Source organism: Amblyraja radiata, chromosome 7 (assembly GCF_010909765.2).
Source record: "Amblyraja radiata isolate CabotCenter1 chromosome 7, sAmbRad1.1.pri, whole genome shotgun sequence".
In the NCBI taxonomy this organism is placed as follows: domain Eukaryota; kingdom Metazoa; phylum Chordata; class Chondrichthyes; order Rajiformes; family Rajidae; genus Amblyraja; species Amblyraja radiata.
In genome coordinates this window covers 73,844,101-73,869,425 of record NC_045962.1, presented here as the reverse complement: position 1 = coordinate 73,869,425, position 25,325 = coordinate 73,844,101, and the positions used below count along the sequence as shown (strand labels likewise).

Here is a 25,325-nt window from a genome sequence, read left to right as displayed (position 1 = left end):
TGTCCCCCAGAAACGGCCATTAAAGGTACGATAACGAGAATTAGATTTCAATGCAGGGTGAGAATATATATATTATATATATATAAGTGTGTGTGTGTGTACTTGTGGGTATGTGTGTACTTGTGGGCATGTGTGTGTATATATACACACTGAACTTTTTTTTCTCTTTTTTATTATATTGTTTACAGTGTACTATGTTTACATATTCTGTTATGCTGCAGCAAGTAAGAATTTCATTGTTCTATTTGGGCCACATGACAATAAAACACTCTTGATAATAGCCGGGAAGAAACTGTCCTGTGACTATGTGGCTTTCCTCTGGGTGCTCCAGTTTCCTCCAACATCCCAAAAACATACAAGTTTGTATGTTAATTGGCCTCTGTCGGAGCCATTCATGCCATTATAGCCTCTATAAATTGCCCCTAGTGTGTGCAGTGAGTGGATGAGAAAGTGAGATGACATGGAACTAGAGTGATTGTTGGTCAGTTTGGACTCGGTGGGCCGAAGAACCTGTTTCCATGCTGTATCTTTAAACTTTGCAAATATTTCCAACTGACAGGCATATCAAATTGATCCAAATGTTTGTTTGGGGGATTGCTATGCAGTTAGAATTATATATTTTAAATATATATGTCCATTTGTTTCACAGTCATTATACAAAAAGGATTATGACAAATTAATACAGGGCGGATATGATCTGAGAAATGATGCAATTTCCATCAAGGCTGCAAAGGCTTCCAGGGACATTGCCAGTGATGTAAGTATGAAACAAGCTTATTTATTTTAGTCCTTTAAGATATTTAGATTTGGAAATAACTTCTGACTTTTTTAATATACTGTAGTACAAATATAAAACAGCCTACCGCAAGCAGCTTGGCCACCATATTGGATGTCGCAGCATTCAGGATGATCCTAAGATGGTCTGGTCCATGCACGTGGCCAAGATTCAGAGTGACAGGGAGTATAAGAAGAACTTTGAGAAAACCAAGACCAAGTTCAACATGCCGGCCGACATGCTGGACATCCTGCTGGCCAAGAAATGCCAGACCCTGGTCAGTGACATTGACTACAGGCGTCACCTACACCAGTGGACCTGTCTTCCAGACCAGAACGATGTGATCCAAGCTAGGAAAGCCTATGATTTGCAGAGTGATGTGAGTATTTCAAGTCCAGTACGACTATTTTCCCAGCTTAGACTTTGCAATATAATATTAATGTAACAAAAGCTGAGATATTGACTCAAATCCCTAACCGTTTTACTTATCCTCAGCAAGAAGTAACTTAAGTGGTGTGAATACTGTGTCATTTGCAAATATATTTCCGTTCGTTCCAGAATCTATACAAATTGGACCTTCAGTGGCTGAAGGGCACCGGATGGTCTCCTATCGGGTCGCTGGATGTGGTGAAAGCCAAAAAAGCTGGCGAGATCCTGAGTGAGAACACTTACCGTCAGCACCCATCAAAGTTTAAGTTCACCAAGATGACCGACTCCATGGATATGACCCTGGCAAAGAGTAATGCACACACCATGAATAAGGTTTAATTCTTTTATTCTATTAGATGTTTCGCGAGATACAGAATGTTGTCAGTAGATTTGTCTAGCCCACTGTAATACCAACTTACCTGTACGTATCTTTCAGCATGCATATATTGCAGCTTGGGAAGCGGACAAGACCAAAATTCACGTCATGCCTGATACGCCAGAAATAATGTTGGCCAAACAGAATCAGATTGCATGTAGTGATGTAAGTATGGAAAACCATTTCGAAGACACACTTGATAATAACAGTTTAAGGGAGGGGAACCGAAGATGTTCCGGTTGGTTACCAAATATTGATTAATATGTGATATTTTAGTTTAAAGATACAGTGCGGAAACAGGCCCATCAGCTCACTGAGCCTATATCGATCAGCGATGCTCGCCCACTAACACTATCCTACACACACTAGGGACAATTTGCAATTATACCAAGCCTATTACCCTACAAACCTGTACGTCTTTGGAGTGTGGGAGGAACTGAAGATCTCAGAGAAAACCCTCGCAGTCACGGGGAGAACGTACAAACTCCGTACCCATGGTCGGGATTGAAGCCGGCTCTCTGGCGCTGTAAGGCAGCAACTCTACCGTTGTGCCACCGTGTCCATCCATAAACTGAGGAGGCAGTTAAGAGTCAAACACATTGGAACATATGAAATGTTATGTAGGCCAGGCCAAGGAATAATGGTACATTTTCTTCCCTGAAGGATGTTACTGAAAGACACAGCTTTTCACAACAATGTAGAACTTTCATGATTACTGTTGCTAAAACTAACTTTGTAATTCCACCATCATGTAACTACTTGAATATAAAGTCACCAATTGCCAATGCAAGATTTGAGCTCCTGTCTCCAAATTAATAGCCCAGATCCCTAGTTGCTGCATAAAGCCTCTAAAAATATTGGTCATGCTTCAGGTGGGGTCATAATACAAGCTTTTAGAAAACAAAAAGGTATAAACTGCAGGTGCTGAAATAAAATCTGCAAATGCTGGAAAAACTGCAGGATAGGCTGCCTCTGTGGAAAGGGAAAGAGAGTTCAAATTTCAAAGGGTGCAGAGAAGAGTTATAGGTATGACATGAGGAACAAGGAACATTATATGCGCTGATAAACTAGTAATGTTGGGCTGTTGCACAGAGAAGGTTAAGAGAATATTTGAAGTAGGTATTTAAATCAAAAGCAATTGATGAACATTTCAAGGGAAAGGATGATAGGGCAACGTGGGAGGAATATGATTCATTGGGTAGCTTAATGAGAGGTCAGGGCTAATTTGAGATGTTTAAATATTGTTATTTCCTTATTTCTCATGGAACAGGAGGTGAGTTCATGAGTCGGTGGAAGGAACAGTGATATTCAGGAGCATATCAATATTACGAGGGATTGGGGTGTTAGATGTACTGAAATGCATAAAAGTGGATAAACTCCTGGGCCTAATCAGGTCAACTCTGGAATGTTATGAGAAGCACGGGAGGACATTACTGAGGCATAGGCACACATTTTGGTAACTTTGCCAGCCACAACGTACTGGGGATAACTAATACTGTGTCTTTATTTAAAAAGGACAGCAAGCATGAGCTGGGGAATACAGGTCGCTGAGCTTTAAAATCAGTGGTTGGTAAATGATTGGAAGAAATTCTGAGAGACAGGATGTATTTAGATTTATATAACAACCATAAGAATAATTCTGTGCACTCTAGAAGAGAAATTACATCTGGGAATCTGATAAATACTGTTGTTATAGATGAATATACTGAGAGTATTGTTGTGGTCCCCATAGAAAATGTACAGACTTGCTCTGGATGAATCAAAGAAAAAAGGATACAACTTGCATCCTGATGCCATCTCAATTAAAGCAGCAAAAGCATCCAGAGATATTGCCAGTGATGTAAGTGGACATATTTATTTTGTGCCAAATGATAAAGGAAACATCTTAAATATTTGAAGTATAGTTACACGGAATTATATGTACGCACCGAATTTAGGGTCATCTACTTGATCTCCTTTTTAGTACAAGTACAAAACGGCCTATCGTAAGCAGCTTGGGCACCATGTCGGATGCCGTAACATTCAAGATGATCCTAAGATGGTCTGGTCCATGCACGTGGCCAAGATTCAGAGTGACAGGGAGTACAAGAAGAACTTTGAGAAAACCAAGACCAAGTTCAACATGCCGGTCGACATGTTGGACATCCTGTTGGCCAAGAAATGCCAGATTCTGGTCAGTGACATTGACTACAGGCAGCATCTGCACAAGTGGACCTGCCTCCCAGACCAGAACGATGTGATTCAGGCAAGGAAGGCCTATGATTTGCAGAGTGATGTAAGTACTTAATCCCAATACGTATTTATAGCACTTGTATTGTTAACAGAAAGCTCAATGACTCCCTACAGAGTGAGCAGATTCTAACAATTACACTTCAAAGACAAGTTACTGGGACATCCTTGAACAGACTATGTTATATTGCTGTTGCAACTTAGCAAATGTTTTTGCATTTTACTGCATGGAAAAAAAGGGCAATTGGTATTTTTTACCTTATTTAACAGCATAAAACCATTTATACCCTAGCAGCAACAAGCAATCAGATATTGTGTTCAAGAAGGAACTGCAGATGCTGGAAGATCGAAGGTACACAAAAATGCTGGAGAAACTCAGCGGGTGCAGCAGCATCTATGGAGCGAAGGAAATAGGCGACGTTTCGGGCCGAAACCCTTCTTCAGACTGATGGGGAATTTTGCTAGCCCTTGCTGTCTCCTCCCCTTCCTTAACCCTCGAGCTGTCTCCTCCCATCCCCCCGCCCTCGGGCTCCTCCTCCTCCCTTTTTCCTTCCTTCTCCCCCCCACCCCCCACCAGTCTGAAGAAGGGTTTCGGCCCGAAACGTCGCCTATTTCCTTCGCTCCATAGATGCTGCTGCACCCGCTGAGTTTCTCCAGCATTTTTGTGTACCAGCAATCAGATATTGTTTGGATTCCTGAGAAATTGAACCATTTACTTCTGCAACAAAATGTTTTTTATTCTGTGAGCAGGCTGTTTCCTTTATCAATTCTTGGAGCGTTGGATGGATCCTGTCACGTGGATGAAATGTCTTCCCATTTTGAAGTTCATTTATGGCAGCACACAGGATTAAATTTAATGGGCTCAGTTATACTCATAGCTAGTTGGTGGTTCTGTGGAATCCCCACCTAGTCTCAGGCAGTTCTGGATTGTCCTGAAATGCGAGGAAGAATACACTTCATATTAAGTTGTTCTACTTTATGAGAGCTGGGACCAACTTAATCCGCATGAGCATGCAACCCATTCATTTTAAATGGTGATAGCAGCCTGGATGGAAAATCAACTGCAGATAAATGCTTTGCCTTATTCAATATTTAAATGGATATTAATATTTTAAATTAAGACACACGAGACAATAGTGTTTTTAATGCATTTATTTTTTGGATTTTTAAAAAGTTCTATTTGTTTAAATTTATTTTGACTACTTTTAAATCTATCTGGTGGTCAGAAACATTTGGAAACATCTGTAATGGCGCTTGATGGCACAAACTGTCAAGAGACAAGTGGTTCTGACACTTGAGGCCTTGTGGCTACTTGCAGATCACTCTGCTTTGAAAGTCACTGCAGAGAAGCCTACATCATGCTTTGACCCACACAGCCATGAATGTTTAGTGCAACAGCAAAGGGGAAATGAACTCGATGAAGCAGTTAGAACTTCCCAATGTTTTAGCCCTGTCCCTAATTCCCACCTCTTTGTGTGAAACAGAACCAATACAAGGCAGATCTTCTGTGGATGAAGGGTATTGGCTGGACGCCAAATGGATCTCTGGACCATGAAAAATCGAAGAAAGCTGGAGCAATTTTAAGTGAGAAAAAGTATCGTCAACCCCCTGGCAATTTCAAGTTCAGCAGTTTGATGGATTCCATCCCTTTGCAATTGGCAAAGGTTAATTCAACCATTCTCAACAAGGTAAAGTACTTGTTAATGTAAGAAACGTATCATCACTGCATGCACACCATATTTTACACTGTTAAATATAATCTACATCTGTTACAGAATTCCTTTAAAGCCACTCTGCTCACTTGCATCCATTCAGTGCAAGTCTGAGAACCAATTATAAATTGCATCGTGTGTAAGAAGGAACTGTAGATGCTGGTTTACATGCTAGATAGACACAAAACTAGGCAGAACACGGTTGCCATTCTTTTCAATAAACAAAAAACAAATGGTTGTTGGTGAGACCACAGATACGATAGTGGCATTTAAGATACTTTTGAATTGGCATATGGATATGGAGGGATATGGATTATGTACAAACAGATAACAGTTGGCCTTGGCATCATGTTCGGCACAGACATTGTGGGCTGAAGGCCCTGTGCTGTACTGTTCTATGTTCTATCTTCTATGTTGACTCAGCACTAGGAAAAGTATAGAACAGCTTGCTATATGAGTTTCACCACATATATTCTCCTACATCCATCACTCCAAATACTTACCAATTATTAGATCAAATCTGGAGCAGATTAATAATTTTATTATTAGTAGATTATGCACGATGTCCCCTGCATTCTAGCTTTAACATTTATCTCTCTTAAAAAATCTCTTTGCAGCGTTTATACACTGAAGCTTGGGAAAAGGATAAACTTAAACTTCACATCATGCCAGACACACCAGAGATTTTGTTGGCAAGCCAGAACAAAATCAATTATAGTGAAGTAAGTTGGTGCAAATATTTCTAAAAGAGCAAAATGATCACACATATTACAGTGTGAATGTCTACTTCATATATTTTTGTTGATCTGCAGAAACAATATAGGCTTGCACTGGAAGAATCAAAGAAGAAAGGCTATGACCTTCGTTCTGATGCAATTTCCATCAAGGCAGCTAAAGCTTCAAGAGATATTGCTAGTGACGTACGTGATTTATACTTTGTTTTACTTTACATAGATTTATATAAAAGTTGCGCCATTTTTCTCATCACTTCTGACAATATTAATGTGCAACTGGCAATTTTGACTTTAACAGTACAAGTACAAAACGGCCTATCGCAAGCAGCTTGGGCACCATGTCGGATGCCGTAACATTCAGGATGATCCCAAGATGGTCTGGTGCATGCATGTGGGCAAAATTCAGAGCGACCGGGAGTACAAGAAGAACTTTGAGAAAACCAAGACCAAGTTCAACATGCCAGTTGACATGCTGGACATCCTGCTGGCCAAGAAATGCCAGACCCTGGTCAGTGACATTGACTACAGGCGTCACCTGCACCAGTGGACCTGTCTCCCAGACCAGACCAGTGTGATCCATGCAAGGAAGGCTTATGATTTGCAAAGCGATGTGAGTACCATACCATTCTTAAAGCCTCTGAATATTTTTGAAAAGTTAATCATTACATTTGTGCAATAACCTTCTTAATTCTAGTTAAAGAAAAACATTTTCTCTTTTCTTGAAATGTTCTCCAATATGAATATGCCTACTTGCTTTAAAATTAATAAAAGAGGCTACGTTTTGAAATGTAATATAATTGTATAATATATCATGCATATTATCAGGAACTTGTGTTCTTTAATTAATTTCTTGATTAGTACAGATGTCAGAGGTTATGGGGAGAAGGCAGGAGAATGGGGTTAGGACGGAGAGATAGATCAGCAATGATTGAATGGCAGAGTAAACTTGATGGGCCAAATGGCCTAATTCTACTCTTATCACATGACCTTATGGCCTTCTGTGATAATTAGCCAAAACTAATCGAGAACTGGGAGTCCCATCTTTTTGATTAGTAATTAAACTCAGACGATATCTGCTTTTTTCAATGAAACCATGAAAATTATCAAATAATTTATCAATTAAAATCCATTTAATTCCATTGCTTCAGTGGTCACAATCACAAATGCTTAATGGCCAGTGACTTATTTGTGAGAAATTGCTTCTAAAATTGTCTGCCGCACTTGCAAAACAATTCATTTAATCTCAGTTTGATCAAATATTGTACAAAAATCGGATCTTTCAATAACATGACAATCAGGTTTGCAATATTTTTAATAGGGTTAGCACTATTTAAAATGACATTGCGGATGCTGGATATCTGAAATTAAAAGAACAAAATGCTGGATGTACTCAACTGGTAGAGCAGCATCCATGGAAAGAGAAGCCTATGTATGTTCCAATGAAAGATCACTGGCCTGAAATTATAACTCCATTGTTCAACCTTGATTCTAATGGGCCTGTCCCACTTAGGTGACTTTTTAAGCCCCATGCAGGAGACACGGTGCTCGCCACGTGGTTGCCACATGTTCGCTGGTGGTCTCTGATGAGTCTCCTTCATGGTCGCGAGAAGTTCCCGCATTCTGGGAACTAGTTGCGGCCTCAGTATGGTGATGCATATTTTTCAACATGTTCAAAAACTTTCTGCAACCAAAAATTGGTCGCCATGGAGATAATCGATAATCCTGAGTCGTAGGTGCAGTTGTAGTGGGGTCGCCATGTAGCTGTAGGTAGTCGAGGTCGTCGTAGGTAGTTTTAGTTAATCGCATTTTCATTGGCTCATTGGGGGAAAAAACGTAAGCAGGAGTTTTCAGAACCAAGGATAACCGACCGGTAATGTTAAATGTCCACCGAACTTCACAGTTGTGTATCTCTGGCTTATTAAAAGTTGTCTGGCTTCTTAAAAGTCTTCTCTCACCCCCCCCTTCTCCCCCTGCCCCCCCTCCCTTCTCCCCCTGCCCCCCCCTTCTCCCCCTGCCCCCCCTTCTCCCCCTGCCCCCCCTTCTCCCCCACCCCCCCTTTCTCCCCCGTCCCCCCCTTTCTCCCCCGTCCCCCCCTTTCTCCCCCGTCCCCCCCTTTCTCCCCCCGTCCCCCCCTTTCTCCCCCGTCCCCCCCTTTCTCCCCCGTCCCCCCCTTTCTCCCCGTCCCCCCCTTTCTCCCCCCCCCCCTTTCTCCCCCGTCCCCCCCTTCTCTCCCCCGTCCCCCCTTCTCTCCCCCCCCCTTTCTCTCCCCCCCCTTTCTCTCCCCCCCCTTTCTCCCCCCCCCTTTCTCCCCCCCCCTTTCTCCCCCCCCCTTTCTCCCCCGCCCCTTTCCTCCCCCCCCATCCTTCTCCCCCCCCTTTCTCCCCCCCCCTTTCTCCCCCCCCCTTTTCTCCCCCCCCCCTTTCTCCCCCCCCCCCTTTCTCCCCCCCCCTTTCTCCCCCCCCCCTTTCTCCCCCCCCCTTTCCTCCCCCCCCTTTCTCCCCCCACCCCTTTCTCCCCCCCCTTTCTTCCCCCCCCCTTTCTCCCCCCCCCTTTCTCTCCCCCCCCCTTTCTTTCTCCCCCCCCCTTTCTCCCCCCCCCTTTCTCCCCCCCCCTTACTCCCCCCCCCTTTCTCTCCCCCCCCCTTTCTCCCCCCCCTTCTTTCTCCCCCCCTTCTTTCCTCCCCCCCCTTCTTTCTCCCCCCCCGTCTTTCTCCCCCCCCCTTCTTTCTCCCCCCCCCTTCTTTCTCCCCCCTTCTTCTCTCCCCCCCCTTCTCCCCCCCCCCCTTCTCCCCCCCCCCCTTCTCCCCCCCCTTCTTCATCCCCCCCCCCTTCTTCCCCCCCCCCCCTTCTTTCCCCCCCTTCTCCCCCCCCTTCTCCCCCTCTATTACCGTACACTGTGCTAGCCGTCTTAATTACAGGACAACCTTCCTGTTCATCGCAGTGTGTGTCAGTATCACCTTGGCTTTGCTCTGTGTGAATTTCAGGCAGCGCTCCCCCTGCTTGCCCTGGCCTCTGCCTTTGCGATGTGTTTGTGTGTGTGTGTGTTCCACTATGACAGTCGCGGTTCCAGTTCCCGGCTTTTCAGGCGACTGCCGGCAACTTGACAGTCGCCGGCAGTCCGCTCAAAAATCACCTGTGGGACAGGCCTATAACTGACATCCTGAATATTTCCAGCAGTATTTGCTTATCTTAATGATCTCCGTTGTTTATTAATGTAGAATCGAGCATTGCATTTAGATGTTACTCTTATTAAACCAGCCATATCAATGATAATCACAGAGGGTAAAATATGGATTTTGTTACTTTTTTCCAGAATATATACAAAGCGGATCTTGACTGGTTGAAGGGTGTTGGATGGTCGCCTGTAGGGTCACTGGACGTGCTCAAATGCAAAAGAGCTAGTCAGATCCTGAGTGAAAGTAGTTACCGCCAGCCTCCAACCAATTTTAAATTCACGAGTTTGAATGATTCAATGGATTTGACTCTGGCAAAGAATAATGCACACCTTATGAATAAGGTTGGATTTTTCATTTAATTAATTGGAAATTATGTTTTGGCTGATCCCCCATTAAAATGGTAATCATTGGAACTATTTGCTTTACAGCATGCGTACATTGCGGCCTGGGAAGCAGACAAAACCAAAATCCATGTCCCACTTGATACTCCAGAGATTGTATTGGCAAAGCAGAACCAGATTGCATGCAGTGACGTAAGTATGTGAAGCCATTTTGAAATGAAATAACCCATGGTGTTACTCTTATATTTGGGACGGATTAAGGGTGCAATAGCAATTGTCAATTTCTCAATTAGTAGTTTAGATGGCAGGATTACTGAACCAGAAATATGAGTTTCCATCCCACAACAAAAGCGTAAGAATTTACTCATCACCTAAGGTGTGAATAAATGAAGCACGTGAAGCTAACCCCAAACATGTCATTGTCTTCTTGCCTCGAATCTCCGCCATTAGTCACTACTCAGCACATTAGAAACATAGAAAATAGGTGCAGGAATAGGCCATTCGGACCTTCGAGCCTACACTGCCATTCAATATGAACATGGCTGATCATCCAGAATCAGTACCCCGTTCCTACTTTCTCCCCATATCCCTTGATTCCATTAGCCCTAAGAGCTATATCAAACTCTCTCTTGAATACATCCAGTGAATTGGCCTTCACTGCCTTCTGTGGCAGAGAATTCCACAGATTTACAACTCTCTGGGTGAAAAAGTACAGATAGCTCTCGTAGTCAGAATCCCCTCTCATCCTAAATTCCAGTGAAAATAAGATCCAATCTTGAGGATTTGAGGGATTTCTGCCCAGAACATTTGCAGGCAATTATCTAAAATGATGTAAAAGTTGTCCACCTCTGACTTGAAGCTATCACTAAGAATATTATCTCTTCCCCACAGAAAATGTACAGACATGCAATGGAGGAGTCAAAGAAAAAAGGCTACAACTTGCGAGGTGACGCAATTGCAATTAAAGCAGCAAAAGCATCCAGAGATATTGCCAGTGATGTAAGTAGACTTGTGGATTTAATGTCAGTGAATTGTGCCAGTGCCTTATCCTGGCACTTTCAAAGTGCATTTACCTTGAGTTGAGTTTACTGCATAAAAGCAACATAAATTGCTTGATCTCCTTTTTAGTACAAGTACAAAACGGCCTATCGCAAGCAGCTTGGGCACCATGTCGGATGCCGTAACATTCAAGATGATCCCAAGATGGTCTGGTCCATGCACGTGGCCAAGATTCAGAGCGACAGGGAATACAAAAAGAACTTTGAAAAAACCAAGACCAAGTTCAACATGCCGGTCGACATGTTGGACATCCTGTTGGCCAAGAAATGCCAGATTCTGGTCAGTGACATTGACTACAGGCGTCACCTGCACCAGTGGACCTGCCTCCCAGACCAAAATGATGTGATCCAAGCAAGGAAGGCCTATGATTTGCAGAGTGATGTGAGTATTTCCTTAATACGCCGAAAATCCCTCGTCGAATTCTTAAGATATTGGTCAGACAATGCGAGAAATATCAATTTTTAAAAATCAAAGATTTATGCAAATTGCCATTGTATCAATTCACAGATTAATTAAATAATGCCAGGTATCTGTGAGGTTTTATTCATGGACGAGGTCATTTAACTGTGTTGTGCTTTAGATATCTCCATGGCATCCATTAATATAAAATTTGAAATAGGATTGCTAGTACTTTTGTTTGAGGAAAGAACTAAGTCCATTATTATCTCTTCAAGCATGATTTTTCACCAAGGAAAAGGAATTTTTCTCAAAAGAATTTACGTTTGTTGGTTCAACAATTTATTTCACTATCTGAATGTACTTGATTCCCAGCCATTATTCTTGTACAAAAATCAGACTTCATGTGGAGATCCAGAGGAAAGCTATTCTATGGCAAAATAACAACCTTTAGACATCTGACCTCTCTATGGCATTGGTGAATTTAAAACTGTGATTTTCCAGTCGTAGAGTCCTGGATTGATACAGAGTGGTAACAGGCCCTTTGGCCCAACTTGCCCACACCGGCCAACATATCCCGACAACACCAGTCCCACCTGCCCATGTTTGGCCTATATCCCTCCAAACCTGTCCTATTCATATATATGTCTAAACGTTTCTTAAAAATTGGGATATTCCCTGCCTCTGATAGCTTGTTCCATACACCCACCACACTTTGTGTGAAAAAGTTACCCCTCAGATTCCAGTTAAATCTTTTCTCCTTCACCTTAAAATCTTTTCCCCTTCAACTTAAGGGGTGAAATGTCCTGCCTAATCTTTATATTTGGAACAAACTTTCCATTTAAACTACTTTATTCCCTTTTATTCTCTTTACTGTGATTCTAATATTGGTGAACGGATGTTTAAAATGTATGCTTCTTTTATCTTGAGTCTTATTTGTTTATTCAAACCGGTTTGATGTCCCCTGTGATTAATGTATGCATGATAACATAGAACAGTACAACACTGGAGCAGGTCCTTCGGCCCACATTGTCCATGCAGAGCATAATGCCAAGTTAAACCAATGTCCTCTGTCTGCAGTTTGATCCACATCCCTCCAATCCCTGCAAATCCGTGTGCCTATCTAAAAACCTCTTAAACACCACTATTGTATCTGCCTCCACCACCACACCTGGCAGCGTGTTTCAGACAGCCACCACTCTCTGTGTAAAAAAAGACTTAACTTGCACATAGAAACATGGAAACATAGAAATAAGCCATTCCACCCTTCGAGCCATTAAATATGATCATGGCTGATCATCCAAAATCAGCACCCCATTCCTGCCATATCCCTTGATTCCATTAGCCCTAAGTGCTATACCTCTCTTGAAAATATCCAGTGAATTGGCCTCCACTGCCTTCTATGGCAGAGAATTCCACAGATTCAGAACTCTCTAGGTGAAGATGTTTTTCCTCATCTCAGTCCTAAATGGCCTTTCCCTTATTCTTACACTGTGCCCCCCTGGTTCTGGACTCCCCCAACATGGGGAACATTTTTCCTGCATCTAGCCTTTCCAATCCCATAAAACTTTACAATCCTTAAAACATCTCCTTTAAACTTTGCCATCAGTGAGTTTTAGTTTTCTTTTTGCTTCTAAATGGCTTGTGCATTTGTAGTGTTGCTGGCAACAATTAAATTGTTAAAGTTGATTAAAATGCTTCTGTATCTACAATGCCAGTGTACAATTTAATTGCAAAGGCTGTTTAGCAGTGCGTGGTGAAAGATGTGTGATTTGTTATTTGTATTTGTTCTTTTTGTTGCTACATAGTGAAATAATACAGACAAGATAATCTTGAGAAATCCAACCAGGAAAATATTCTGTTTATATGCAGTATGATAAGCAAATTGTCAACCTGCATGTCACACAAGAACTATAATGAACTTGAAGCTTCCTTGTAAAAGTACCCATTAAGTCTGGGATCCTCTGGCCTGGGAGCAATAAAAATGGCGAAGGAGCATTTTGGATTGATATGGAGAATGTGAGGCTATGCTTCGGGATGTATCTGGAGAGTAATACGGGCTCCAAACCTCCAAACCACCCACCCACTTGCTTCATCAGCCACCTTCTGCCACATCTGTGGAAGACTCTGCAAATACCACATTGGCCTCGTCAACACATTTGAACCCACACTGTTGTGGAGTGGAAACAAATCATAGAGATATAGAATCATACAGCATGGAAACATGCCTTTTGACTCAACTTCCCCATGCCGACCAACATGCCCCATCTACACTAGTCCCATTTTCCTGCAATTGGCCGATAATCCCTCTAAATCTTCCCTAATTCACTCAATCCACTCCAATTCACTCAATCCCAAGAGACTGCTGCAGAAGAAGTAAACAATCTTCATAAGAAAACACGCTCAGCATAAAGACGGATGAATATTAGAATCTATCCAGACTCATAAACTCCAGACTAATAATTGTTAGAGGCCTCCTGCATGCATTAAAGATTTGATTGGACAACATTGAACCAGAAGTTTTAATGTTATATCTCCCCATTAATATTAATAAATGAGAAGAGTGTTCCCATCATTAGTCTGAAAAATTGCTTATGATTACTCTGTTTGATCAAGTCTTTAATGCATGCTAGAAAGCAAATTGAGTGGTTGTTACAAGTTGATATTAACTTTGACTGAACACATGCAGTTTGAATGCAGCCACTTTCATATGTACCCCTGGTTCTTCTTTAGTTTAGGTTAGTTTAGGTTAGTTTAGTTTAGTGATCCAGGCATGCAGATCTGTGAAAACAGGCCCTTCGGCCCACCAAGTCTGCGCAGATCAGCAATCACCCATTATTCCATTCACATCCTATACACTGGGGCCATTTTATGGAAACAAATTAACTTACAAACCTGCATGTCCTTGGAATGTGGGAGGAAACCTGAGCATGCGAAGAAAACCCATGGGTTAACATACAAGAGAGAACACCCAACCTGGCACATACAGCAGCCGTAGTCAGGATCGAACCCGAGTCTCTGGCGCTGTAAGGCAGCAACACTATCACTACGCCACTGTGCCGCCCAATTTCTGTTTTCTTCCTAAACAAAACAATTCTTTGGACCCACAGATCGTGTACAAGGCAGACATGGAATGGGTTCGTGGAATTGGATGGAACCCCAGTGGTTCACTGGATGTTGAGAAGGCTAAGAAAGCTGGCGAGATCCTGAGTGAAAATAAATATCGGCAGCGCCCAGACAAATTCAAGTTTACAAGCATTCTTGATTCTCTTGAACTGGTTTTAGCCAAAAACAATGCTCTGAACCTTAACAAAGTAAGTAAATATTACTGACAAAAATAGAGCTTATTTCCAATATTTTTTCACTATAGGATAAATAATTCCTATGATCATAATAGTGATATATGCTAGATTTTTAAAACAATTATGAAATGTAGGATGAATTATACACTGGTTTAATGCTGTATCCCGAAATCTCTTTGTTGTTTTTCTACTGACTTTGATACATTCTTAAATCATCTGTCATTGTTTCACTGTATAATCTGTGAAATGTTTCAAAAATCGGAATGCCTTCCCTCTGCACCAATATCCTCAGCCACGCATTCATCCGTCCTATCTTTCTATTCCTATCCTAACTAGCACATAGCAATGGGCGTAAACCAGAGATTACTACCTTTGAGGTCCTGCTATTTTTGTACATTTTGGTTAACTCCCTACATTCACTCCGCGGGACCGTAACACTTTCCCTACCTACATCATTTGAACCGATGCACACAATGTCTTCTGACTGCTCGCCCACCCTCTTGAGAATATTCTGCAGCTACTCCAATATTCCCTAGACCCTGGCACCAAGGAGGCAACACTTGGCTATTCTGGCTACAAAATCTTCTGTCTGTCCCCTTAATTATAAGGTCTTCCATCACTGTAGCTGTCTGATTTTACCCTACCCTGTTGGGTCTCAGAGACAGTCTTGGTGCCACACAACTGCTTTCCTCTGAATGGTTACCCCCCCCACCCCCCCCCCCCCTGATAGCATCCCCCCCCCCAACAGTATCCAAAGGGTACATCAGTTCTAGAGGACTAAATTGGTGCAGAGGACTCCTGCATTCTCTGCCCTAGTCCCTTAACCTTTCCTGGTGGTCACCCATGTACTTTCCACCTGCATCTCACTAGAACTCTTTTCTATGACGCCTTCAACATCCCTGATTGTCCAACTACAGCCGCAGTTACATGCTGACAGTCCTTTTTAGTTGGACATGCTTCCCGCAGGTGTAGACCTCACGGACACTGGAAGTCCACCTGATCTCCTTCATCCTGTAGGGTGAGCATGCCACAGCCCTAACTGACATTTTCACCCCACTGAGGTAAAGGAGGAAGTGGCAAAATTAAAAGCCCTACTTTGTCTTACCCTTTACCTCCACTTGGCCTTTTTCACCACAGTCTCTCAAGAACAAAGCCTCAGCAGTTACCCCTCAAGCACAGCTGCTCAATATTGGCCACTCCGCTTGTACCTGCATTCCTTTTATACACCTCTAAGAGTATTCAGTGCCTGAAATTTAATTTAATTCAATCCCATTGAATCACTCCGCAAAAACCCAGATTGGGTCATCAAACCAGCCGACAAGGGAGGTGCCGTGGTAGTCTGGCGCGCCGATCTCTACAAAGCTGAGGCCACGCGCCAACTCTCGGACACCTCCTCCTACTTACCCTTGGACCATGACCCCACTGACGAGCACCAGGCCACCATTTCTAGCACCATCACCGACTTCATCAATTCCCACGCCCTGCCCGACCAAGCTTCCAACCTCATCGTTCCCCAGCCCCGCACGGCCCGTTTTTACCTTCTCCCCAAAATCCACAAACCCGGTTCTCCCGGCAGACCCATTGTCTCTGCGTGTTCGTGCCCCACCGAACTCATCTCCACATACCTTGACTCCATCCTATCCCCCTTGGTCAAATCCCTCCCCACCTATGTTCTAGACACCTCAGACACTCTCCGCCGCCTCCACGCATTCCACTCTCTGGGCCCTCACCCCCTCATCTTCACCATGGATGTCCGGTCACTCTACACCTCCATCCCCCACCAGGATGGCCTCGGAGCCCTCCGGTTCTTCCTCGACCAGAGGAGCAACCTATACCCAGCCACTGACAATCTCCTCCGGTCCTCACTCTCAACAACTTTACATTTAACTCCTCCCATTTCCTCCAAACACAAGGCGTAGCTATGGGCACACGCATGGGCCCCAGCTACGCCTGCCTCTTTGTCGGGTACGTTGAACAATCCTTGTTCGAGACGTACCAGGGTCCCATCCCCGACCTCTACCTCCGTTACATTGACGACTGCTTTGGGGCCACCTCCTGCACCTACACACAACTGACTGACTTCATCCACTTCACCACCAACTTCCATCCGGCACTCCAATACACCTGGACGATTTCCGACACTTCCCTACCATTCCTTGACCTCACCATCTCCATCGCAGGGGACAGACTCCTGACCGACATACACTACAAACCCACTGACTCACATGGCTATCTGGACTACACGTCTTCCCACCCTGCCCCCTGTAAAGACTCCATCCCCTACTCCCAATTCCTCCGCCTACGGCGCATCTGTTCCCAGGATGAGACATTCCACACCAGGGCATCGGAAATGTCCTCGTTCTTCAGGGAACGGGGATTCCCCTCCGCCACCATAGATGAGGCTCACACCAGGGTCTCATCCATACCCCGTAACACTGCTCTCTCTCCCCATCCCCGCACTCGCAACAAGGGCAGAGTCCCTCTGGTCCTCACCTTTCACCCCACTAGCCGCCAAATACAACACATAATCCTCCGCCATCTCCAACGTGACCCCACCACTCGCCACATCTTCCCATCTCCCCCCATGTCTGCCTTCCGCAAAGACCGCTCCCTCCGCAACTCCCTCGTCAATTCTTCCCTTCCCTCCCGCACCACCCCCTCCCCGGGCACTTTCCGTTGCAACCGCAAGAAATGCAACACCTGTCCCTTCACTTCCCCCCTCGACTCCATTCAAGGACCCAAGCAGTCGTTCCAGGTGCGACAAAGGTTCACCTGTATCTCCTCCAACCTCATCTACTGCATCCGCTGCTCTAGATGTCAGCTGATTTACATCGGGGAGACCAAGCGTAGGTTGGGCGATCGTTTCGCCGAACACCTCCGCTCAGTCCGCAATAACCTACCTGAACTCCCGGTGGCTCAGCACTTCAACTCCCCCTCCCATTCCCAATCCGACCTCTCTGTCCTGGGTCTCCTCCATTGCCAGAGTGAGCAACAGCGGAAATTGGAGGAACAGCACCTCATATTCCGTCTGGGGACCTTGCGTCCGTATGGCATTAACATTGAATTCTCCCAATTTTACTAGCCCTTGCTGTCTCCTCCCCTTCCTTAACCCTCTAGCTGTCTCCTCCCACCCTCCCATCCGCCCGCCCTCGGGCTCCTCCCCCTCCTCCCCTTTTCCTTCTTTCTCCCACCCCCCATCAGTCTGAAGAAGGGTTTCGGCCCGAAACGTCGCCTATTTCCTTCGCTCCATAGATGCTGCTGCACCCGCTGAGTTTCCCCAGCAATTTTGTGTACCCTGAAATTTAACTGCTCCTTTATAAAACTCCTGTGCTGCTCCTCCTCTCAGCTGCTCACTCACTCGTGTACCAGACTTGGTCTTGCGCTCACAGCAGGCAATGAGGAATACTATAATAATAATAATAGGCAGAAATACACAGGTGACCTCCTTCCTCTTCTCAAGTTGAATTGATAACTCTTGATCACTGTTGTACTTTAGAGGAATGTGGGTGAAACTGCATGCACGTCAAACAGGAAATATCTTATCTTCCCATTCCCACACTGACCTTTCTGTCCTGGGTCTCCTTCCTTGTCAGAGTGAGGCCAAGCACAAATTGAAGGAGCAGCCCCTCAATATTCATTCCCCAGCAGTATGAATATTGACTTCTCTAACTTCAAGTAAACCTTGCTTTCCTTCTCTCTCTCTACTTCCCTCCCCCATCCAAGTTCTGTCTGTCTCCAACTACATTTTATCTCTGTTTGCTTTGTTGTTAATCTTCTCCCAGCTAACAATGATCTATTATACATTTTCCTTGATCTCCATTCCCTTGTCCTATTTTCACACTCCGCTTCCTTATCTATGAATCTCCCTCTCCCCTGACATCAGTCTGAAGAAGGGTCTCGACCCGAAACGTCACACATTCCTTCTCTCCAGAGATGCTGCCTGTCCCGCTGAGTTCCAACAGCATTTTAGGTCTAATATCTTATCCTACGTTTGCTCATGAAATATCTTTAAAATTATTTGACCCTTGGAATTAATTGACTTAGAAACTATAATTATCTGCCACGCTTCTTTTATGCAGCATTTATACACAGAAGCTTGGGATGCTGATAAAACCAAGATTCACGTCACACTGGACACACCCGAAATTGAACTGGCGAAGAGTAATGCTGTCAACATGAGCCAGGTACTTAACCATGCTACCGCAGAGATTGGAACTTGGGTTTACCAATGATCAGAACCAAAGTCTAATGTCATGTTTGTCTGTCCATTTAGAAACTGTACCGTGATGCATGGGAAAAGTCCAAACTCAAAGGTTATGACTTGCGCGCTGATGCCATTTCAATCAAGGCTGCCAAAGCGTCCAGAGACATAGCTAGCATGGTAAGAGGTGTTTAGAGACTATTGCATATTCTGAAGACCGCTGTACATCAGATACTAACATCACTGGTGATGTTTTAACCAACATCTCCTTTCCTCACAATTAGTACAAATACAACGAAGCCTACCGCAAGCAGCTGGGCCACCATATTGGATGCCGTAGCATACAAGATGATCCTAAGATGGTCTGGTCCATGCACGTGGCCAAGATTCAGAGCGACAGGGAGTACAAGAAGGACTTTGAGAAATCCAAGACCAAGTTCAACATACCAGTCGACATGCTGGATATCCTGTTGGCCAAGAAATGCCAGACTCTGGTCAGTGACATTGACTACAGGCAGCACCTGCACCAATGGACCTGTCTCCCAGACCAGAATGATGTGATCCAGGCAAAGAAGGCATATGAGTTACAAAGTGATGTGAGTATACCGTAGTTTTTGCTTCCCCGCCACCATTTTCTTTTAGAAAGCTAGTTTATCACAAAAGTTAATGTAACAAGGCAAATGCTAAAAATAAATGGCAATTTGGGAGCAAATAAAGCAAAGAAAAAGTGTATGAAATATAGAAGCTGAGAAACTCAATGCTTTGACACCTGTTTTTTTAAGCACAAATTGCATATGAAATAAATTTTCTGCTGAGAAGATCGTGTTAACTATCCATTTTGGGGTGAAAATGTGCTAATAGAGAAGTAAGCACAACCACTTCTCTGTGCTTTTCCACCTTAGCAGGCCTAATGTTTTTCCGACATCAGTCGTCCATGTAATAACTTTTCGTGACCGGCATTCCTCCCTTATTGGAATAAACATACGCTTTAATGAATACTCATTGGAAAGCTAATTGTGCTATCTTACTACATCTGTGTCTACTTAAAGGAACATTCATCAGACAGAAGTATTTAATCTCTCAAATATCTTGCAACATTCATAGTGCATGCATGCTTAAATACACTGGGAGTGTGTCTTTTTTTAAAACATTTTACTGTTAAGATCTTCCCTATCTGTTTTGGCCATGTTTGTGCCACTCAGAGCCAATTCATATTTAAATTCAATGTCTTTTAATGATTTGCTCTTGATATTTGCAGTGGCTGTACAAGGCCGATTTGGAATGGATCCGTGGTTGCGGATGGATGCCCAATGGCTCTCTGGACGTTAAGAAAGTACAGAAAGCCCAGGAGATCATCAGTGATCGGCTCTATCGTCAAAGTCCTGATAAGATCAAGTTCACCAGCATTGTTGACCTACCTAGTATTGTCCTAGCTAAAGCCAACGCGGACAACATGAACAACGTAAGTATTTTCATTTTGCCAAACAGATATCGCATTGCCACTGTTGCCATGGCTGTTTCTGATGAGTGATCTCGATGATTGGTGAAGGAATAAATGAATCAATTTCTTTCCCTTCAGCGTCTGTATCGTAGTGCTTGGGAGAGAGACAAGCTCATAATTCACCTTCCAAACGACACACCTGAGATGCTGCTGTCCAAACAGAATTCAGTAAACATTAGTTCGGTAAGGAATTCAATACAACCATTAACAATTGATGAATGCAAGAGATTGCCACATTTCCCATTTTCTCCCCATTAACTTGATGCTTTTATCCTACAGTTTATTTCATGAGAAATATGACAGGAACATATATTCTCAAGATGCACACGAGCATAGTTACGTTAACATTTTTTTTCCCTGCCAACTTGTTATCACAATATTGTCCTTTCACACTCAACTACATAGATTTAATAGATTAACTTACAAATTAAATTGTTGATCAGAAGTAAGAAAATCATTTTGCAAAAACATTTTGTATTTGTTGCACTCATTTCAATTGCTGCTATTGACTTATCAACATCACCTTAATTTAAATAAAAGTCTAAAGTTAACATTTACCCCAAGTGTAGTGGCAGCAGAGAAAGGGTCTGGTTTGAGCGAGAGTGGAGATTCAAGTGGGGCTGGGGTCTGGAGGTTCTGGGTTCATGGGGAATTGGAGAGGTGAAGATGTGCCCAATGGTGCTGGAATGGGTGCAGAGAGAAGGGTGAGGTTGAATGGAAAAGATGTAGCCAAGTGAGTAAGACTAAGGGATGCTTTAGATGTGGACATAATAAGGGAAGGTGTAACATGGTGTGTGGGCCTTGAAAGGAGTGGGGCGAGCAGGTTGTGAAGTTTGGTGAATATCGTGATATTAGTGAGAAAGGTTTGGCAGGATGATTGTAAACCAAGTTCGGGTGGAGGAGGGAAGAATGGGGGTGAATGTGGTCAGCTTTGCCCTGCAAGTAATTATCGAGTATGGGCTCTGAGTGAGAGCGAAAAGTAGTGGGGTCAGGTGTTGGTGTGAGAAGGGTAGAGGGGATGTACTGAGTGTGTACTGAGTGTGTACTGAGTGTGTACTGAGTGGGGGAAGAGGAAGAGTTTCCAATTTGGGTTTTGTAAAAGAGGCAAGTGTTCTTTTGTCATATGCCCTGTAATGCAACAAATGAAATTCTTACGCAGCAGCACAATAGATGTGTATATATAAAAGAACAACCAAATAATAATAGTGCATAGACAAAAATTCCACCTCCCACCCAACCCCTTTCCACCACCCCAGTCTATGTAGTTCAGAGCTTATTTGTAGTGTTTAATAACCTGATGGCTGTTAGGAAGAAGCTGCTCCTGAACGTTGACATTACAGTTTTCAGGCTCCTGTACATTCTCCCCAATGGCAGGAGTGAAATGAGAGTGTGGCCAGGGTGGTGTGGGTCTCTGATGATGCTGGCTGCCTTTTGAGCTCTTCGATGGTGGGGAGTTTAATGCCTGTGATGGACTGGGCAGTGTTTACCACTGTTTGCAATCTTCTTTGTTCCTGGGGATTCGAGTTGCCAAACCAGGGAACTAGCAACCAGTGGGGACATAATTTAGAATAATGTTTACATGCTCCACTGACATTCTATTATTTTTCTTTCTGTGCTGCGTAGAAAGCATATACACAAGCATGGGAAGAATCGAAGAAGAAAGGGTATGAACTAGGAAATGATGCCATCTCCATCAAGGCTGCAAAGGCTTCCAGAAACATCGCGAGTGATGTAAGTTTGCTCATGAGTTTACCTGGTGCTATGAGAGTCTGAAAGAATTGCTCAAGTTCTGCAGACAATTAAGGTAATATGTCCTTTCATAAATTAATAACAGTGAAGAGAATGGAACAGGATGCTGGGGACCCAAGTGAACAGGATGCTTCCTTAAGCAATAAGGTTAAATAATTTAGAAAATATGTCTAGGAAATCTGGAGAAGAAGGATTGATTAAAAGTGGGAATGATTTTGGGTGCAAAGAACTTAATACTTCAGTAAGTATTCCAGAAGCCTGAACCCTGTCACGTCACCAAGTGAAGATAGACACAAAATACTGGAGTAACTCAGTGGGGCAGGCAGCATCTCTGGAGAGAAGGAATGGGTGACATTTCAGGTGGAGACCCTTCTTCAGACAGACATTCTTCAGACATCACCAAGTGGATGTGTGCAGTGAAGCCCTGTGGTATCAACTTATTTCTATCAGCTACCCCAGAGAAGGTTAGGAGATCAGAGTAGAGAAGGGATTTGAGATGAGGAGAGTGTAGGGAAATAGATTAAAATTCCAGGCAAACTATCGGAGGAGCCCATGGGGGCCATTCAGATAACTGTTTACATCCACATTTGTTGTGAATAGTGAAAGCTGTTGGATGGGAAGAATTTGATGTTGAATCCTATAAGAGAAATGAATAAGAAAGAGAGCCTAGTTGAAGAGAGAAAAAAAAACAGAAAGAAAATTTATGAAAAAATAAAAAGTCTTAACATTTTTTATTAGTATTTGTCATGCCAAATAATTATGGCATTGAGACATTATTATCCATAAAAATACATTATTTAAAAGCTGGGAATAAATAAAACTGTGGAAAAACAGGAGTGAGCCAGTTTTGGTTGGTTAAACATAAAGCTTTGTTGTATTCGTCAGTCATTTCTAACAGTGAATGTAAACGGGGGGGAAATCAGGGATGTTGCTTCACCTAACTATAATACCACTGACTGAGAAATATGTAACCATGACCTGAATAATAATTGGACTTTCTCGCTACCAGTACCAATACAAAAAGGTCCACCGCAAGCAACTTGGCCACCTCATCGGATGCCGAGACATTTACGATGATCCTAAAATGGTCTGGTGCATGCATGTAGGTAAGATGCAGAGCGACAGGGAATACAAGAAGGACTTTGAGAAATCCAAGGCCAAGTTCAACATGCCGGCCGATATGCTGGATATCCTGTTGGCCAAGAAATGCCAGAGTCTGGTCAGTGAGATTGACTACAGGCAGCACCTGCACCAGTGGACCTGCCTCCCAGACCAGAACGATGTCATTCAGGCAAGGAAGGCATATGATTTGCAGAGTGATGTAAGTATTAATCTATTACCATTCCACAAAATAGTATTTATTTAATTATTTAAAACAGTTTATATTTTTGGACCAATTGCATTGTGATGATTAGTGAGATATTGGCAGAATAACTTCATTCGTTTTGCAACTGGAAGGAATGGATGGTTGTTTAACCATCGGGTAATATGCACAGATTTTAATGTACTTATCCAAAATTAACTCTTGGACATTTGTAAAACCTGCAGAATTAGTAAATAGGGGGGCCGACAGTGGCACCTGTTTCACAGCACCAGGTGCCTGGGTTTGATTCTGACCTTGGGTGCTGTCTGTGTGAAGTACGTGCGTTCTCCTTGTGACCACGTGTTTTTCATCCAGGTGCTCTGCTTTCCTCACCTCAGATGTGTAGGTTTGTAGGTTAATTGGTCTCTGTAAATTGTCCCTAGTGTATCGGGAGTAGATGAGAATGTGGAATAACAGCACTAGTGTTAATGGGCGATCGATGGTTGGCATGGACTCGGTCGGCCGAATGGCCTGTTTCCATGCAGTTTCACTAAACCTAAATATTGCGAGTGAATGCAAGGTGGTGCTTCTTGGTTGGACAAATCGGTGGTCACATTACTTTAACTCTGTGAGACCAAGAAAGGTAGAAGGCCAAATAGGCCAATTGTTAAATGATTCACTGCTGGCAAGGACAGTAAGGATACCAGCTACTCACCAGGTTTTATTTCTTGAGGGGTAGAATTAAATAGTTATGCTACATTTGCAATAAACCAGGATTATTCTGCAGTTGGAATCCTGCCATGTGATAAAAATAATCTAGTGGCAACAGTGCGCATGCATGCAACGATAATGCCAGAAATATCAGGATAGAATGAACAGAAGAAACCACACAAGCTAAAATTAGAAGATTATGAGGTGATCTAGAATGAAGAAAACTTTATGATAGGATGGAAGCAGAAATAAACTTTCCATTTGTGGTGAAGTGTGTAAGAGGAGGCTTTCAATGGAGGAGACGCATCAGGAACTCCCATCAGGAATTTAAAAGGAATTGCTTTATCCAAACACACAGAAACCACCATTAGAGTTGAGGTGTATGTAATCAATGTCTCAAGATGGGACTGTGTGGGCACTATTATGAGTAAGAAAGGATTAAAGAGAACCACAATTAGGTTTAAACAAGGAAAGAGTGAGCAGTCTTGTTGGGCCAAGTAACTGTAATCCTGTGTGTGACCTTCCTCTAGGTGCTGTACAAGTCCGATATGGAATGGATCCGTGGTTGCGGATGGATGCCCAACGGCTCTCTTGACGTTAAGAAAGTACAGAAAGCCCAGGAGATCATCAGTGAGCGGCTCTACCGTCAACGCCCTGATACACTCAAGTTCACCAGCATTGTCGACCTACCCAGTATCGTCCAGGCTAAAATCAACGCGGACCAACTGAGCAACGTAAGAGACTTAAGATACCTCAAGTTGAATTAGAAACTGTTCAAGATACTTAGAAGTAACAGCATCTCCAAAGAAAAAAACAGAATTACATTAAAGGTCGAATTTAATCGGAATTAGGAATAAGTAGAATAAAGGACACAAAGTACTGAAGTTACTCAGCAGAACATGGACAGGTGATGTTTTGGGTTGAGACCCTTCTTCAAACGATTCATATTTTACGTTGTATGTAGGAGAATGTGCAGAGAGAACAAAAGGGAAATTAATTATAGGATAGACACCAAAAGAAAATGGAGAACAGATATTAGTGACTCCATCACTCGATTAGTGTTGGCTAAGAAGGGGGTGAAGAAAATGTCTTATTAGAATGTGATCTATATGCAGGAGATAAAAATAGATCACCAGAGAGAGGGGTAAACAGACAAGTCTGGAATTATAGAAACATAGAAACATCGAAAATAGGTGCAGGAGTAGGCCATTCGGCCCTTCGAGCCTGCACCGCCATTCAATATGATCATGGCTGATCATCCAACTCAATATCCTGTACCTGCCTTCCCTCCATACCCCTGATCCCTTTAGCCACAAGGACCACATCTAACTC

The 25,325-nt window shown here is 43.3% G+C and overlaps 1 protein-coding gene across 50 annotated transcripts in view; it reads left to right on the top strand.

The window, feature by feature from the left end:
- The window catches only part of neb (nebulin), a 224,129-nt gene that overhangs the window by 84,534 nt on the left and 114,270 nt on the right, over positions 1–25,325 (top strand). For 42 of the 50 annotated variants that reach the window (XM_033024768.1, XM_033024762.1, XM_033024753.1 and 39 more), the window contains 23 exons: positions 650–757; positions 843–1,154; positions 1,334–1,537; positions 1,641–1,745; positions 3,313–3,420; positions 3,544–3,855; positions 5,294–5,497; positions 6,139–6,243; positions 6,334–6,441; positions 6,554–6,865; positions 9,568–9,771; positions 9,859–9,963; positions 10,663–10,770; positions 10,900–11,211; positions 14,337–14,540; positions 18,608–18,712; positions 18,802–18,909; positions 19,014–19,325; positions 19,988–20,191; positions 20,309–20,413; positions 21,854–21,961; positions 22,989–23,300; positions 24,524–24,727. In XM_033024768.1, coding sequence (XP_032880659.1) covers positions 650–757; positions 843–1,154; positions 1,334–1,537; positions 1,641–1,745; positions 3,313–3,420; positions 3,544–3,855; positions 5,294–5,497; positions 6,139–6,243; positions 6,334–6,441; positions 6,554–6,865; positions 9,568–9,771; positions 9,859–9,963; positions 10,663–10,770; positions 10,900–11,211; positions 14,337–14,540; positions 18,608–18,712; positions 18,802–18,909; positions 19,014–19,325; positions 19,988–20,191; positions 20,309–20,413; positions 21,854–21,961; positions 22,989–23,300; positions 24,524–24,727 — 4,269 coding nt within the window. The remainder of the gene's footprint in view (positions 1–649; positions 758–842; positions 1,155–1,333; positions 1,538–1,640; positions 1,746–3,312; positions 3,421–3,543; positions 3,856–5,293; positions 5,498–6,138; positions 6,244–6,333; positions 6,442–6,553; positions 6,866–9,567; positions 9,772–9,858; positions 9,964–10,662; positions 10,771–10,899; positions 11,212–14,336; positions 14,541–18,607; positions 18,713–18,801; positions 18,910–19,013; positions 19,326–19,987; positions 20,192–20,308; positions 20,414–21,853; positions 21,962–22,988; positions 23,301–24,523; positions 24,728–25,325) is intronic. The other 8 variants (XM_033024790.1, XM_033024785.1, XM_033024787.1 and 5 more) reach the window with 8 other exon arrangements.